Raw genomic sequence first — 16,622 nt, 5'->3', positions numbered from 1 at the left:
TTTTTTTTTTTCTCCTGCTGAATATTCCTTATATGATATTTCTGGATCTCTTATTGTTGCCTTTGTCCCATTCTGATTGTATTATAGAGTGTCTCTTAAAATGTCACATCCAGAATTAACGGTACTCGAGGTGTGCTTGGCCCCCCACACCGTTACCATCTGGGTTCAGCCACAAGATGGGTCATTTTCCGAGGGGCTGACGGGCTTCCTCTCTCTGTCCGCTGTTTTGCACGGTAGCATTGTATCTCTTGGATGCATTTGGTCCAACAAAAGGTTGAGAACTGCTAATCTTCGTCATACCATGTTATTAGATGTGCTTTAGATTTTTTCAGCAGGTTTATTATGTTCAACACACAGTGAACTTGTGGCCAGTTGACCTCAGATATTTAACAGTGACTTGCTGACAAATGGGTGTTCTCTATTCTGCTCTTAAAAAGCTGATTTTTTTTTTAATTGTAAACTTGGGACTTAATACTTATCCCAGCAAAATTTCATTTTATTGGGTTTTTTTTTGTGTGTATCTAGACCAAAAGGAAGGCTTAAATATCATCTCAGTCATCTAAAATGTATTAGCCAAACAACTGTTTTCAGTGATTTGGGGTTTAGATAAGTATGCTGTAAGAATTTCCATCTAATACTCTGCATTTGGTTGTTTATTCCCCTGCAGATCTACCTTATTGTCTGGCTCACCTATGCCTCCCCTCCGTGCCCTCCCTCCCAGTTTTCAAAATAGAAATATCTGTATCTTTCTAATAATGATCACTTAAAGCATTTAAATGGCAAAAAAGAATATGAAAATTTTCCTGCAATACTTTCCTACTTGCCATCCTAAGATTATCACTGTTGGCAGTTTTATAAACAGTCTTCCAGACAATTTTAATGGCTGTGTGTTTGCATTTATGTATATAGTTATGGTTTTTAAGTACAAAATAGATTATGTGATACAATACTCAAACTCACTACCTTTACTCTACTCATACTGCAGTGATCTTACCATGTCTATTCTTTTCTGAGCGTTTACAAATTATCTGTTTCACAGTCATCTGTGGAATTTGCCAAAAATCAATATCTTGCCATATATACACTATCATGGGTAAAATAGATAGTGGGAAGTTGCTAAATAACACAGGGAGCCTAGTCCTGTGCTCTGTGATGACCTAGAGGGATGAGATGGGGGGTGGGAGGGAGAGGAGGGAGATATATAATTATATATATTAATTATAATTATAGATTAATTAGATATTATATATATATAATTATGACTGATTCACATTGTTTTATGGCAGAAACCAACACAAAATTGTAATTTCCCACCAATTAAAAAAAATTTTTTTAAATCAAATCTTGCACATTAGTTTATAGTTCTCAAACTAGCATTTGCTCATGATAGTAACTATCAGCCCTCCAGATAAAGTTAAATTACCATAAATGTATTGCAGGTTGACAGGGAAGTATTTTATCTATTCTATAATGATTAACATCCAAAATGTTCAAAAAAGTTTTGAAACATTATAGGTGAGTTGTTCTAAAATAAAACATCATTTATATATGGGAAAAATTATGATAGTTCTATTTTTAAGCTCATATGCATGCCAAGTGCTACGCCAGATATTTGACATTATAGAATCTCATTTAGTCTTTACACCACTATTAAGCATGTATTATGTCCTTTCAGAATAACTGGAGCTCATGGTCCTTATATAGTATCCCCTTGGTGTCATAGCTAGCCATTGGAAGGTCTTTTCTATTCTAAAATCCCCAGATCCTTACCACTATGTCCAGCTTCCTCTCCATTTCATTCTTCAGTAATGCTGTTTAAACTTGCATTTGAAAACATTTATTGAGTGCCTACCGTATGCCAGGAATTGTGCTTGCCCAGATTTATGAAACTGTGCAGCCTGTCTGCTGCTGCTGCTGCTAAGTCGCTTCAGTCGTGTCCGACTCTGTGCGACCCCAGAGACGGCAGCCTACCAGGCTTCCCCGTCCCTGGGATTCTCCAAGCAGGAACACTGGAGTGGGTTGCCATACTGCTAAAAGCTCAGATGCTTTGGAATGTAGCACGTTTACTTAAATTCCTTGTTACTGTAACTCCATCTAACTATGCTCTATTTCTACCACTTTTTATTAAAGCTTTTCTTTAAAATGTTTATTAAAACATTATAACATTAATCATTTGTAAAGTCACATATGTTTTTAATTTCCTTTATTTCTTCATATTCCCTTCTTGAGAAGTATTTCAGTATTTACAGTTATGATCATAGTCCATATGATTTTGTGTTGTACTTTTTTCATGTAACTTTTCATAAATGGTTACTTTCAAAGCCTTCTTGTTTATCACTTAAATGGCTGTGTAATGAGCTACATCAAAATTGTATTACTTTATCCAGTTCAATTAAGATTAATTGAAGATTCTTATAAGATTCTCAGTAGTAAAAGTTCATCAGCATTACCTCCCTGATGTTGATTCTCTGTAGAAGAAATGCCAGCGAAATGCCAAACTCTTTTCTCAGAAGGCCCATAGGAAAATCTTGTCTATATTATTGACAAGCTTTAGTGTACTTGTGTGGTAGGCAGCCCCTCTGGTCTTTTTTATTTCCTTGGAATATGCTTGGAGTCAAGGCCGTTACCACTGGGGAACAGATACATTCTGTAGTTCTTTGGATGTCTATACTGGTGTAGACAGGCTTATTGAGCTTGATTCTGTGGCTTTCAGATAGATGACATTTGGATATTTTTACATACTTAGATTTGTCTATAATCTTTTATTTTAGAATGGATTCCTTCTTCTTGGCGGAAATGTTTAAATATCTTTACCTGTTATTTGCGGATAAAGAAGACATTATTTTTGACATAGAAGATTACATTTTTACAACAGAAGCTCATCTGTTACCTCTTTGGCTCTCTACTACAAATCAAAGAGTCTCTAAGAAGAACACAGTAGGTTATGTTTTTGAATTAAATATCTCATTCTCTTTTTTACTCCTATCTGTTTGTTTTGTTTTTGTAAGTGAAAACTAATCCATGACTACCATTCAGTAAATATAGTGGTGGTTGAAGAAGTACCTTTGATGTTTTCTTGTATTGCATCCTATGTATACTTACATTCCACTTAATGTTTCCTTTGCACAAACTATAATATTCAGTAAAATAATTATTTGTACTTACGTAACATTCTTTTCTCTTTTTAGACTTCAGAATATACAGAACTGGATGACAGTAATTTTGACTGGACTTGTCCAAACACTCAGATCCTCTTCCCTAATGATCCACTATATGCTCAGAGCATCCGTGAACCCTTGAAAAATGTGGTGGACAAGAGCTGTCCTAGAGGCATCATCAGAGTGTAAGATGTCTTATTTTATATTTGTTAGTACCAAAATTAATTCTGAGTAAATGACAGAGAATGTGAGGAGTAGCCAGGAATACATTCATTTAGAACCAGAATATTGAGGAAGTATGTATGTTAATGGATTAAAATTAAAATTATTGGTGAATAGATAGCAAAGTTTATTCAGCAGTAATGTCTTTATTATTATGGAAATTACTTTATATCTTTTGATTAATGAACCAAGTAATTTTGGCAGCATATAATAGTTTGTAACTTCCATAGCACATTTTTACATAGGATAGTTTCATCAAATATTTCCACATCTTGTTTATGTAGAAAATATTTTTCCTTTTATCTGTAGTTTCTGTATAAGAAAAATACAGTGCTTTGATTTGATTTTTTGATGAGATACTTATTCTTCGTTGCTGAATAAAAATTTTTACCTTAACTTCATTTTCTTCAAAATAGTTAACTAGAAAAGCTATTACTAGAAAATTAAAAGAAAATTTAAGTGAATGTTATTCAGTGATATACGCGTTGTTTTGCTTTTCAAATATTGAGAGAAATGTCTGGGTTTTTTTTGATGGAGAAATAAATAGTAATAAATACCCAAGCCAAGCTGTTCTGTACCTTCAGATGGTTAGAATGCTGTTAATACTGCCTTACAGATAATATACAAGCTTTTGATAACTGTAAAATATATTTGAAAGCTATAACACTTATTAAAAACCTAAGTTGTATACTGTTTCTATTTATTCCATTTTTTACTAGTTTAAAACTAGCAATTCTGCAAATATCTAACATTATTTTTATTTTGTCTTATGTTTTTTCCAAATTCTGATTTGTAGTTTTTTAATCCTTGTCTATAATTACTTTTAGCAGAGAGGAGAGTTTGAGGAGTGGAGCTAAACCCCCACTGAGAGCCAGAGATTTCATGGCCACTAACCCTGAGCATTTAGAAATCTTGAAGAAGATGGGGGTGAGTTTGATTCACCTCAAAGATGGGAGAGTCCAGTTGGTTCAACATGCAATCCAAGTAAGACATTGCTGTACTAATTAGCTATGGTCTCTGTCCTGTTTGGTCTCATTAGCTTTAATAACATAATGACATTTGACTTTTTAAAAACCGTAAGTGTACGGTTTAAAGTAAGAGGGTCAGAATTTTAGTGCTTGGAAGTATCTTGGAAAGCCATCTAATTCAACCTGATTTATAGTATAAATCAGTTAAATCACAAATAGGTTGCTGGTTTGCCTGTGTTGATGAGGTCAAATACTGACTCAAATCTAAGTTTTCTGTTTCTCAGTCTCTTGTCTTTCCACTATTTAGGACATAGTCTTAAAAGCTAATAATTAGTTTTACTATTTATGTCTCTGTTTTACACTGTTTTAGTTTCCAAGGAGTATTAAATATTTCATTCATTAATCAAAATATGCATTTATTTATCTATGCCTAGGCAACATAACATGTGTCTTTGGGAAAATTTTATTGATTTTTGATTTAAAAGATTTCATAACCTGAGATCTTTAAATTATCCACCTTATTCCTACCTTAATTCTGAGAAAAGTACAATTTGAGAAATAATTTCAATGAAGTAGAATCATATTCAGATATCCCTTAATCTCTAATTCAATCTTCTCACCACCTCATCTTCCCCTCGGGTTTCTGTCTCATCTTTATTCTTGCCACACCCATGCTTCCCTAAAGAATCTTCTGTCTGCTTCCTTATGTTTCACTCGTCCCAGCTGAGGGAATGACATCTCTAATGACCCTGCTTTCACTTGGGTCACCAGTGACATAGTTGCCAGCTAGTGGCCCCTTCATCCTCATATGGTTGACCTTTCATTTAATTATTGACTGTTCTCTTTTTAGAACATACCCCTTTCTTGTCTTCCAGGGCATCCCAACATCTTTCCAAATACTCTGCTCAGTATTTTGTAGATTCCTTTGCAACTCTTCTTTCTTGGCACAGCCACTCAGTATAGGCACTGTCAAAGAATCTGGACCATATATTTTTCTTTCTGTACTCTTCTTCAATAGTATCATCTATTTCTACAAGCTCCACCATCATCTTTGTATGTGTGATTTCTTAGATATATGTGTATGCATGCATGCTCAGTCGTGTTCAGCTCTTTGCCACCCCATGAACTATAGCCCACCAGGCTCCTCTGTCCATGGGATTTCTCAGGCAAGAATACTGGAGTGGGTTGCTACTTCTTTCTCCAGTGGATCATCTGTATGTAATCCTGATTGTGAACTTTACTTCTTAAACCCAGCTTTAATCTACCTGTCATCCATTTTTACATCTCAGATCTCAGTCTGTCCAAACCTGAATTAATTCTCTCTCCCTGCTTCCACCACAGTCTATCTCTCTCTTCCTTTTTGTTCTCCATCTTAGACAGCCCTGCCATTATTCTCTAAGTCACCCAAACTAGAAATCTCAGGATAGGCTTGAATTTCTGTATGCCAGCTCTTCTCTGTTCTCCTCTATCTTCTATCTCCTATCAAGTTCCATTGACTTTTTCTGTAAAGTGTTAGGAGTTCATCTTTTTCCTACTATAGTCAGGCACTCTTCAACTTTTCCTCTATTAAGATGCAATTTGAGTCATTCCAAACATTTTCCAGATACACACAGGCAAAATCAGTCATTCATTCCCTTCTCTATGTTCCTAGTCTACTTTCCCTCTTGAGAAATTTTATTGTAGCTATTTTTACATCTCTTATCTAGATACAAACTTCTTAAAGTAAAAGACTATGTCCCTAGTGCCTAGTCAAGTTCTAGGATATAATAGGTGACTGATACTTATTCCTTGAATATAATCTGGTTGTTGGTTCATAATTTCAAAGAAGGGGAGTATAGGTCAGGTATGAGGTTTATTTCTTAAAAGGATAACCAGGGGAGAAAACAAGCAAAGTGAGCATTTGAGCCTTTGGTCAGAAGTCCAGTTCTCAATTTGTATCAAAAGTGGTTTATAAAACAGTGAAAGAGACATTAATAAAAATTTCAGGTGTTACATTCAGAAAATATTTCCAGAAGCAATATTTTTTAGAAGAAATAAGGCCGTAAATATTTGGTAGAGACCAAAACTGAAAGGAGTAAATTTGCAGAAGTATTTAAGAAATAAAAAAGTTGAGTTTCTAGAAAGGATAAAATTAATCTTGTTTCTTTCCTAGGCTGCTAGTTCGATTGACGCAGAAGATGGGTTGAGGTTTATGCAGGAGATGATTGAATTGTCGAGTCAGCAACAAAAAGAACAGCAGCTCCCTCCACGAGCTGTACAAATTGTTTCCCACCCGTTTTTTGGCCGGGTAGTATTAACTGCTGGCCCAGCACAGTTTGGGCCAGACCTGTCGAAACATAAAGAGGTGTGTGCACTGAGAATATTGTTGAGGTTGCACTTGGATAGTACTTAAGTGTTGTTAATTTCTTAATCTCTGTTCTAATTTAGTATTTTTAACTTACTTAAAACACCTAAATATTTAATCTTCTAGATTAAAGGAGATTAAAGCATATCTTGAAAATATTGAGTCATAATTTATGTTTGCAATATGGTTATAGAATTTTATTTAAAATGTTGTTCACATACTCTTAATTCAAAGCTTTTAGCTTATCTAAAAATGGTTTTCAAGCTTTTAAACTACTGGAACCTTTCTTTGAACAAAAAATCTAACTCAGAGGCTTAATGTAAAGAACAGCTAAAGCGAAAGTGCTCTGAACAAGTGGCTGTGAGGAGCATCAGATGCTGAGGTTCCACTAAGCAAACTTGGAAGACCACTAAGCTAGTTTATCCTATAGGTTTAGTTTAATATAGGAAACAAAGCTCACAGTTCAACTATCTGACTGACTGGTAGCAAAGCTAGCTAGCTACTAGACCAGAACTCAGATATCCTGATCATCTAAAACCAATGGTCTTTGAACTCTATTACCGCTAATTTAAACTTTTTCTAGTATATACTTTAAAGCTATGAGGTTTATAGTAGATTGACTTGTTCAACAACTCTTATTCTAGGCACTATTTTAGATTTTTGCTGTATGTCATGTTTATAAAAACCAGTGAAGGTTTATGCCCTCATGAAGTTTACATTCTAAGAGCAAGAAGGGTCTTAAGACATGTTTACACTCACATCTTTAAAATCAGTTCTCTGGTGGATTTAATTTTTCTAGGAAGAAGAATTGCTTGCAGATTTATGTACACTAAATCCATTTTTTTTCCCCTTTCAAAAATTTTTCTGGTTGCCAGTGATGGTTTAAAAATGGTTCCCAGCTGTTGAAGTATGGGTTTGGGTATGTAGTGAGTCTGCCAGCAGGCTCTAACTTTACCACTTTCTAACATCGTGACCTTGAGCAAATTATGAAAGCTGAATCTCAGTTCCCCATATGTAAAATGTATATGTTATCTGTATTTAACTCAGAGTCATTATAAAGATCAGGTTTAGTGATTTATGTAAAAATGCTTTTATAAACTGCAAAGTACAGTAGAAATATTGGTTGGGGACTATGATATGCAAAATGTTGAAAGCAAAAATTTATGCTAAATGTGTATTGGATGTGTTATTGTTAGAAAAGAAATGAGATCTCCTTAAAGCTCTAGATTTTGAATTTTAATGACATGGTAGTGATTTGAGAAGATAAAAGTTATTCAAGTAACTTTTTATTTCTGACAGACAAGAGGATTTGTTGCAAGCAGTAAACCATACAACGGTTGTTCAGAACTTACTAACCCTGAAGCAGTGATGGGAAAAATTGCTTTGATACAAAGAGGGCAGTGCATGTTTGCAGAAAAGGCACGCAACATACAGAATGCTGGAGCCATTGGTGGCATTGTTATTGGTAAGTAATCCTCCATGTCATTGCATTAAAAACCAAAACATCATCTTTAGGGTTTTTCTTTCATTTTCCAAAATTTTATCAGAGTTTTTCATATTGTTTTTACTTCACTAGCCAGCATATTGGATAGGTAATCCAATGACTCTCTTAATAATTTGTATATGTCTCATTTAGGTGTTTGAACACCTAAATCTGAGTTTCTATATATTAATGCCAATAAATGTAGTTGAGTCAGATGTGAAGGTGCAGCAGGAGTGACGGTAAAAACACCTGATACCATGGATCAGAAATGGTGCCCATGAGATCCAAAACCCCTAGGGGCAAGAATTACACCTGCCACCTTAAGTCACTTAAAATAAGTCACTGAAAATATCCATTCCTCCACACAGATGCAAGCTTTGGAATCAGATACATGGGGGTGCAGTTCCTGGCTCTCCCACAAAATCATGCTGTAACCTTTAGATTGTTTACCTGTTTAATCAGTAGAATTTTTTTAGCTCCAGTGAAAATGGTAATAAACATCTTTTAGGTGGTTGTGAGGTTTGAAGATAATGGAAATAAAATTTCCTAAAATTACTGATATGGGTAAAAATAAAATACTAGGATTTATTTCATTGAAAAAATATTTATTATTCTTTTTGCTTATCCTATATGGGCACTACAGTGTTGATTTAATGAATGCATGAATTTCATAGTTAAATATTAACATTAGGAAAAGTTCTGCTTAATAAATTAGTGGTTAGCGGAGAAGGCAATGGCACCCCACTCCAGCACTCTTGCCTGGAAAATCCCATGGACGGAGGAGCCTGGTGGGCTGCAGTCCGTGGGGTCGCTAAGAGTCGGACACGACTGAGCGACTTCACTTTCACTTTTCACTTTCATGCATTGGAGAAGGAAATGGCAACCCACTCCAGTGTTCTTGCCTGGAGAATCCCAGGGACGGGGGAGTCTGGTGGGCTGCCGTCTGTGGGGTCACACAGAGTCGGACACGACTGAAGCGACTTAGCAGCAGCAGCAGCAGCAGCAGCGAACTATAGCCTGCAAGCCAAGTTTGGCTCACTGCTTTTTTTAAAGTTTTATTAGAACACAGCTCATCAGTTTGTTTACCTATCTTCTGTAACTGCTTTTAAGAACAGTGCTGGAGTTGACTGGTGGTAACAGTAACAAAGCATAAAATATTCTCTATCTGAGCAGTTACAGAGAGAGTTTGCTGATGGATGACTTAAATCACCTCTTAATCCTTGGTTATTTTCCACTCTGAGATTACTTTTATTAAAGAATTTAATAGCTTGCCACTACTAATATTTTAGACATCTTACTGAGTTTTAAAAAATATGAAAAAATAAAGTTGGGAACGTATGTGGAGTATTTTAGATTTTCCCCATTTTTTGGTAAAGTCTAATTTTCATGGTATTCTGTACTCTGCAAAATTTGTCAAATCAAATGCTTTCATTAGTAGCTATTAGTTATAGAATGCTATCTTGAGATCTGTAAGTAAATAATTAAAAGAAGTGGTCCTTAATTTTTAAAAAATTAACGTCTAAGTGGAAACTTTCTTATGTTGTAACTCCTTTCCCTGAAGTTTTTTTTTGTTTTTGGTGAAGCATTTTGTTTAGTTTCTAATGGTTTTCAGTTCATTTCAGTCGCTCAGTTATGTCTGACTCTTTTGCAACCCCATGGAGTGCAGCATGCCAGGCCTCCGTGTCCATCACCAACTCCCAGAGTTTACCCAAACTCATGTCCATAGAGTCGGTGATGCCATCCAACCATCTCATCCTTTTCATCCCCTTCTCCTCCTGCCTTCAATCTTTCCCAGCATCAGGGTCTTTTCAAATGAGTCAGCTCTTCGCATCAGGTGGCCAAAATATTGGAGTTTCAGCTTCAACATCAGTCATTCCAATGAACACCCAGGACTGATTTCCTATAGGATGGACTGGTTGGATCTCCTTGCAGTCCAAGGGACTCTCAAGAGTCTTCTCCAACACCACAGTTCAAAAGCATCAATTCTTCTGCACTCAGCTTTCTTCACAGTCCAACTCTCACATCCATACATGACCACTGGAAAAACCATAGCCTTGACTAGAAGGACTTTTGTTGGCAAAGTAATGTCTCTGCTTTTCAATATGCTGTCTAGGTGGGTCATAACTTTCCTTCCAAGGAGTAAGCGTCTTTTAATTCCATGGCTGCAGTCACCATCTGCAGTGATTTTGGAGCCCCCAAAAATAAAGTCTGACACTGTTTCCACTCTTTCCCCATCTGTCGTGAAGTAATGGGACCAGATGCCATGATCTTCGTTTTCTGACTGTTGAGCTTTAAGCCAACTTTTTCACTCTCCTCTTTCACCTTCATCAAGAGGCTTTTTAGTTCCTCTTCACTTTCTGCCATAAGGGTGGTGTCATCTGCATATCTGAGGTTATTGACATTTGTCCTGGCAATTTTGATTCCAGCTTGTGCTTCCTCCAGCCCAGCGTTTCTCATGATGTACTCTGCGTATAAATTAAATAAGCAGGGTGACAATATACCGCCTTGACGTACTCCTTTTCCTATTTGGAACCAGTCTGTTGTTCCATGTCCAGTTCTAACTGTTGCTTCCTGACCTGCATATAGGTTTCTCAAGAGGCAGATCAGGTGGTCTGGTATTCCCATCTCTTTCAGAATTTTCTGCAGTTTATTGTGATCCACACAGTCAAAGGCTTTGGCACGGTCAATAAAGCAGAAATAGATGTTTTTCTGGAACTTTCTTGCTCTTTCGATGACCCAGAGGATGTTGGCAATTTGATGTCTGGTTCCTCTGCCTTTTCTAAAACCAGCTTGAACTTCTGAACGTTCACCGTTCCCATATTGCTGAAGCCTGGCTTGGAGAATTTTGAGCATTACTAGCGTGTGAGATGAGTGCAATTGTGCGGTAGTTTGAGCATTCTTTGGCATTGCCTTTCTTTGGTGTTGGGATGAAAACGGACCTTTTCCAGTCCTGTGGCTACTGCTGAGTTTTCCAAAGTTGCTGACATATTGAGTGCAGCACTTTCACAGCATCATCTTTCAGGATTTGAAATAGCTCCACTGGAATTCCATCACCTCCACTAGCTTTGTTCATAGTGATAGTTCCTAAGGCCCAATTGACTTCACATTCCAGGATGTCTGGCTCTAGGTGAGTGATCACACCATCGTGATTATCTGGGTCATGAGTGGTTTTAATTGTATATAAATGAGCAAATTAGGACTTGGTTGTTTTTTATCCCAAATACCAGAAGTATAGATTAAAATCAGCTGCCTACAAGAAACAGTTTATTTAGTGTAAAGGAGGTTTGTTTACTATATGGAAATGGATTATTTTTGTTGAACCCGAGAGTAAGAAATACAACTGAGTGCTCTAAGGAATTAGAAGTGGAAACCAAAAATCATCAGGAACCATGACGGCTAGCATTTTTCTTGTCTCTATCTATGGGTCCTCCTGGACTCTTCTCTGCAGCTCTTTGGTATTCTGCTTCATTCTCACCAGCAGTTTCTCACCAGCCTGCTCTCTTTTTACCTAGCAGTTCCAAAATGGTCTTTTCCAAAATTGCAACCTAAGCCATCAGTCTGTGTCACTTAACTGGACTTCTACCCACTGCTAACCGAAAGTCTTTCTATTTTTGAAAGTGTGCCACTTCCAAATCTCCTGGAGACACTGGGGGTCAGGTAGCCATCCTTTGTCTGGTCAGTTACTATTGAAGGGTGTGATTCTGCATGGTATTCTCCACTTAGCAGGGCTTGTCCATGCAAGCTCTCTGAGAGGTGACAGACAGGTTCTCCAGGACTGGCATGTGAGATTAGGACTAGACATAAGTGACATCTCCAGTAGAGTAGTAATTAGCAGCCATACTGTTATTTTTTAACTAGTGTAAAGTCAGAATAGTGTTTCAGTCTAGTCATAAGTATTCCTTGTGAAGAGTGTTTTAAAAATACATAATATAATGCCATTAGAGGAAATCATAAATAACAATAAAATTTTCATTATTCTGTCATTGTAATTCAGGTCTCTGAATTTTTCCCTTTTTAGGCTTTTTCATAAGCATCTGAAATTTTTATAGTCACAATCATAGAACTTTGTACTTTCCCTTTTTTATGTAATAATAACATTTAGTTTTTCTGTGTGTTCCCTCAGGTAGTTCATTATAATTTACTTACAGTTTACAGTTGTTGACAAGTATAAAGCACTCCAATAAACTTTTTCAGGCATAGATCATTTTGCTTCTTTTGAATTATTTCCTCGATGTACATTTCTAGGAGTAGAATTATGGACCCCACAAGTGTGAATGTTTTTGTGGTTCTTAATGCAGCAAATTAATGTCGACGGGGAAAATAGTAAAGGCTGGCAGCTGGGCCTTTCTAATGGATGAACGCTTGCTGTTTGCTTTTATTCGTCCTCTGGCTAGATGACAATGAGGGGAGCAGCAGCGATACTGCCCCTCTGTTCCAGATGGCGGGCGACGGGAAGGACACAGATGACATCACGATCCCCATGCTGTTTCTATTCAGCAAAGAAGGAGGTATCATACTGGATGCCATCCGGGAGTATGAGGAGGTAGAAGTGCTCCTTTCTGACAAAGCAAAAGATCGAGGTAAGGGTAAAAAATGCTTTGTTTTCCGCTTTGCCTTAATTTTTCTCACTTGACAAAAATGAGTTACAAAATGATTATTTATGGTTCACTGGTGAAAGAAGTAAAAATTTGTAGAAGGTGATTTCAAAATACGTTTTTCTTTTGGAAAGATGAGTAATGAAATGTTTATTTTGCTTTGTGTGCTGATTTAGAATGTCATTAGAATTATATTTTTATACGTGATTTATAATTTTTGCTATTATTCTGCCAGTGATAAAAATACAAGAGATTACATTAAGAGTCATTTTTAACATCCACGGAGGCTCACCATTCAATTTCACAGATACTATATCCTCTGGGTTTTTTTTAGAATAAGAAGTAAAAAGAGATTAATTATATAGAACGGTGTTATATATGATATAATAGTAATTGGGTTTCACCAAGCCACCTGTAATCAAATAACCAGTGTCTTGGTGAAGGCATAGAAATCTAGCAGCTTCTCTTCATTGAGATCTAATTTCATCACACAGATACTTAAAAGTTACAAGAGTTACACATGCCTGGCTAGTGCCTGAAGAACAAGATAGCATGCCTTAATTCATGAGAGTGTATACATATCCCTCTCTGGGCCAAAATTTTTGTTCGTAAATTGAAAGCTCTTTGAAACCCAAATTATTGTATAAATGCAAGGTCTCACTAGTATTGTTTTACAATTTCACATCTAGGGATAGTGGGCAAATGAGGGAAAGTGAACCATCAGACGTAGTCCGTAATCCTGCTTTTAATGGCCATTTTCTTAGCCACTGGAGGCTCCTATAGAGAGAGCACTGGTCCTCCTACCTCGCTTGCAACAGATAAAGCTGTGTGATTTGTACACGGTTGTTGATGTTTGGGATATTTGTTTGGCAGATATGTAGGAAACTTACTCAATTCAGTATAACCGCCAAGTGGAACAATTAAAAAAGAAAAAGTTTAGCAATAATCTAGTGCTGGCCAAGTCAGTGTTTGGGTTGTCTTCTTGTATTGCTTTATTCTTCTTTGAGGTTCATTCAGTTGTTAACTATTTAAGCAGTATGGAGTGAGTAGGGTATATGTACTTAAGGATGTGTAAATAGAGCAGAATAGAAAGGATTCCTAATCTTCTTAAATCCTCCTATGTGCCTGTTTTTTTTTTTTCTTCCTGAGCCCTTTTTTCAGTTAGATCTTTATATGCACTTTGGCACATCAAACACAGGCGAATCATTATTCCATGTAACTCGTTAATGCCTTTGCTTTTTCCCCCTGTTTTGTGCTACCACTGGAATTTCAGCAGCAATATTAAAAGGTAAAATGATTCCAAACTACATTATTAATAGTAGTAAGTATCTTTAATAAGCCTTATATATATGTGCATGCATGTGTATATACATGTATATACACACATGCGTGTGCATGTATATATTGTTTCAGTGGCTACCATGATAATACACCATTTAAAGTACTTAGATTATTTTCATGCCTAGTCAGCTGTCCCATAATGATGATTCTTTACTGATCCTGTCATAACAAGTTCTATTAATTAAATAATAGGTGAATTCACTAGTCCATATCCATGCAAGAGTTACTCTAATGAAGACATTGTTGTATAGCATGTGTTACTTTTGATCACTTTTTATTGGAATGCAGTATAAACTATTTAAAGTATCGACTTGTTTTTAAAACCCATATATCTGTAGGAAATGTGTGAGGGTTAGGACTATGAGATTGTGGTAAAGCATGTGCTTTCTATACCACAGAAAGGATATGAAAAGAGATCAGTTATGCTATTTAAAAAAAAGTCTGAACAGCATAACAGTATTCCCTTAAGGACCTTGCAGTAAAAGGGCTTTATTTAAATTATATATTTTTTAAAGTTTTGATAGTCTGTCCATTTTTTGACTGCGATTCTGTTATAGTGTGATATTTTGACAAAAAGCTTTGAAAAATTCCCCTTTTTGTATAACTTTTTGAAGAACTGTAGGGCATTATTAACTGTCAGCTGTGAGTTATAGTATAATTGTTAATATTTATCAGTGTAACAAAAGTCAGTGATAATAGTTTTATTAAATCAACTGCTTTATTTACTTAGGAAAATATTCTAAGTTGACATCTGTAGTGGATGCCATTAATCTGTGCTGTTGCTGCATGCATCAGTGTTTCTCTGCTGCTTCAGAATCAGCTGGTGTAGTAGTTAGAAGTGCAGATTCCTGAGGTCTACTCCAGAATATTGAATCAGACTCTGAAAGCAGGGGATCAGAATCTGAAATTTTAAACAAGCATTCCAGTTAATTGCACTCAGCTATACTTTGAGAAACACTGAACAAAGCCATGAAGGCACCCTCCTTTAAAAAAAAAAAAATCTCCCAGCTCTGTATCTGGCCTTATTGTGCCACCAAGGGTACTCAGACATGACTGAAGCAACTTAGCACACCACACACACAAGGATACTAGGTAGGATTCTTTAAGTACACCAAATAATAGCAGCCATAAAATCTGAACGATTTAAAATGTCCTCCAGATTGTTTTCTCTAAAGATCTCATTCCACAGATACATATTTCCCTTAAAAAGTCAGTTTTGATGGAGCCAGTCTTCCCACGTATCAATACAGAAAATAGACTCCAGAACAAGCCCCCACTCCCACCTTCTAATTCTGATAAATCCCAGCCATTGATAAGAGAAATATCTTCAACAGTCCTATATCCTAGCAAAAATGTCCAGATAATTATTATACATTCTTCTTCAGAATAAAGCATTAGTAATTTATTAAGTAGAAATGCTGCTTTCTCAGGTTAAACCAGTCACACTTCTAAAAGTTAAGTTATCCGCAGAAGTGTTAATATTGTGTCTGTCATGTGTCCAGTTCCAGAATTTCTAGAATTTGTAAAGGTGCTGAATAATAATTCCTACCCTGTGCCCGCAAACAAAAGACACTGTTACCTTGAGATCTGAATTGAAACAATTTACAATTAAGATTCAGTTGACTTTTCTCAGTAGTATTTCTCAAGATGGGGAAAAAAAAAATCAGCATTTAAAAGTTTGAATACATCGTCATTTTGTAGTTTATAGTGTCGGCTTCCAGTGCCTTAAGAGCTGCATGGACACAGAGATTCAGAACTACTTTTGCATTTGTGTCTGTCTGGTGAAGAGGCAGGCAGAACAGGGGAAACAAAAGAAAGGGCCAGTGGTTTGAACGGCCTTAGGTTTAACTGTGGCAGGTTCCTTTTCCTAAGATTATCCTTCACTGAATGTGATGGGGTGAATCTGTCCTTCAGTTGATCTGTAGAACTTAGATTTCTATTGGAAAGGATTTGGTTCTGAGGAGGTGAATCTAGTATGTAAACAGATGGCGTCTTTGCTTGGAAAGGGGCAGCTGAAATGTTAGTAGAGTTAACACTGAAGGACTCCAGCCTCTCTTCCTCAGTCACCACATGTTTTCTCTTGCATCTTTGCATTTGCACATCTTCCCTCGTTCCACAAGTGCCTTGTCTATCCCGCTTCCACTCCCATAGCCTTTTCCTCTTTAAAAACATTTCGTCATTCTAATACCAAGTTTAGTGCTATCTTCTCTATGAATTTTTTCTCTTATTCTCATAGATAAAATGTATGGACATCTTCTTTAACAGTTTGTGTTCATTTAGTTTGGCGGTGCTGGGTCTCTGTTGCTGTGCGCAGGCATTCTCTAGTTACGACAAACAGGGTCTACTCTCCATTTGTGGTGCCACGGGCTTCTCTTTGTCGTGGCTTCTCTTGTTACAGAGTGCAGGGGTTGGAGTGTAGACTTAGTGGTTGTGGCACACAGGCTTAGTTGCTAGATCTTCCTAGACCAGGGATTGAACCTGTGTCCCCTGCATTGGCAAGTAGATTCTTAA

The 16,622-nt window shown here is 36.5% G+C and overlaps 1 protein-coding gene across 5 annotated transcripts in view; it reads left to right on the top strand.

Moving 5' to 3' along the window:
* The window catches only part of EDEM3 (ER degradation enhancing alpha-mannosidase like protein 3), a 72,801-nt gene that overhangs the window by 48,687 nt on the left and 7,492 nt on the right, over positions 1–16,622 (top strand). Inside the window, exons 14-20 of one of the 5 annotated variants that reach the window (XM_027565561.1) lie at positions 2,772–2,937; positions 3,189–3,343; positions 4,208–4,364; positions 6,501–6,692; positions 7,992–8,157; positions 12,570–12,755; positions 14,044–14,091. In XM_027565561.1, coding sequence (XP_027421362.1) covers positions 2,772–2,937; positions 3,189–3,343; positions 4,208–4,364; positions 6,501–6,692; positions 7,992–8,157; positions 12,570–12,755; positions 14,044–14,091 — 1,070 coding nt within the window. The remainder of the gene's footprint in view (positions 1–2,771; positions 2,938–3,188; positions 3,344–4,207; positions 4,365–6,500; positions 6,693–7,991; positions 8,158–12,569; positions 12,756–14,043; positions 14,092–16,622) is intronic. The other 4 variants (XM_027565563.1, XM_027565562.1, XM_027565565.1 and 1 more) reach the window with 4 other exon arrangements.

This window comes from Bos indicus x Bos taurus, chromosome 16, assembly GCF_003369695.1.
Source record: "Bos indicus x Bos taurus breed Angus x Brahman F1 hybrid chromosome 16, Bos_hybrid_MaternalHap_v2.0, whole genome shotgun sequence".
Taxonomy (NCBI): Eukaryota; Metazoa; Chordata; class Mammalia; order Artiodactyla; family Bovidae; genus Bos; species Bos indicus x Bos taurus.
The sequence above is the reverse complement of the archived record's forward strand: the minus strand, read 5'-3'. Positions and strand labels throughout refer to the sequence as shown.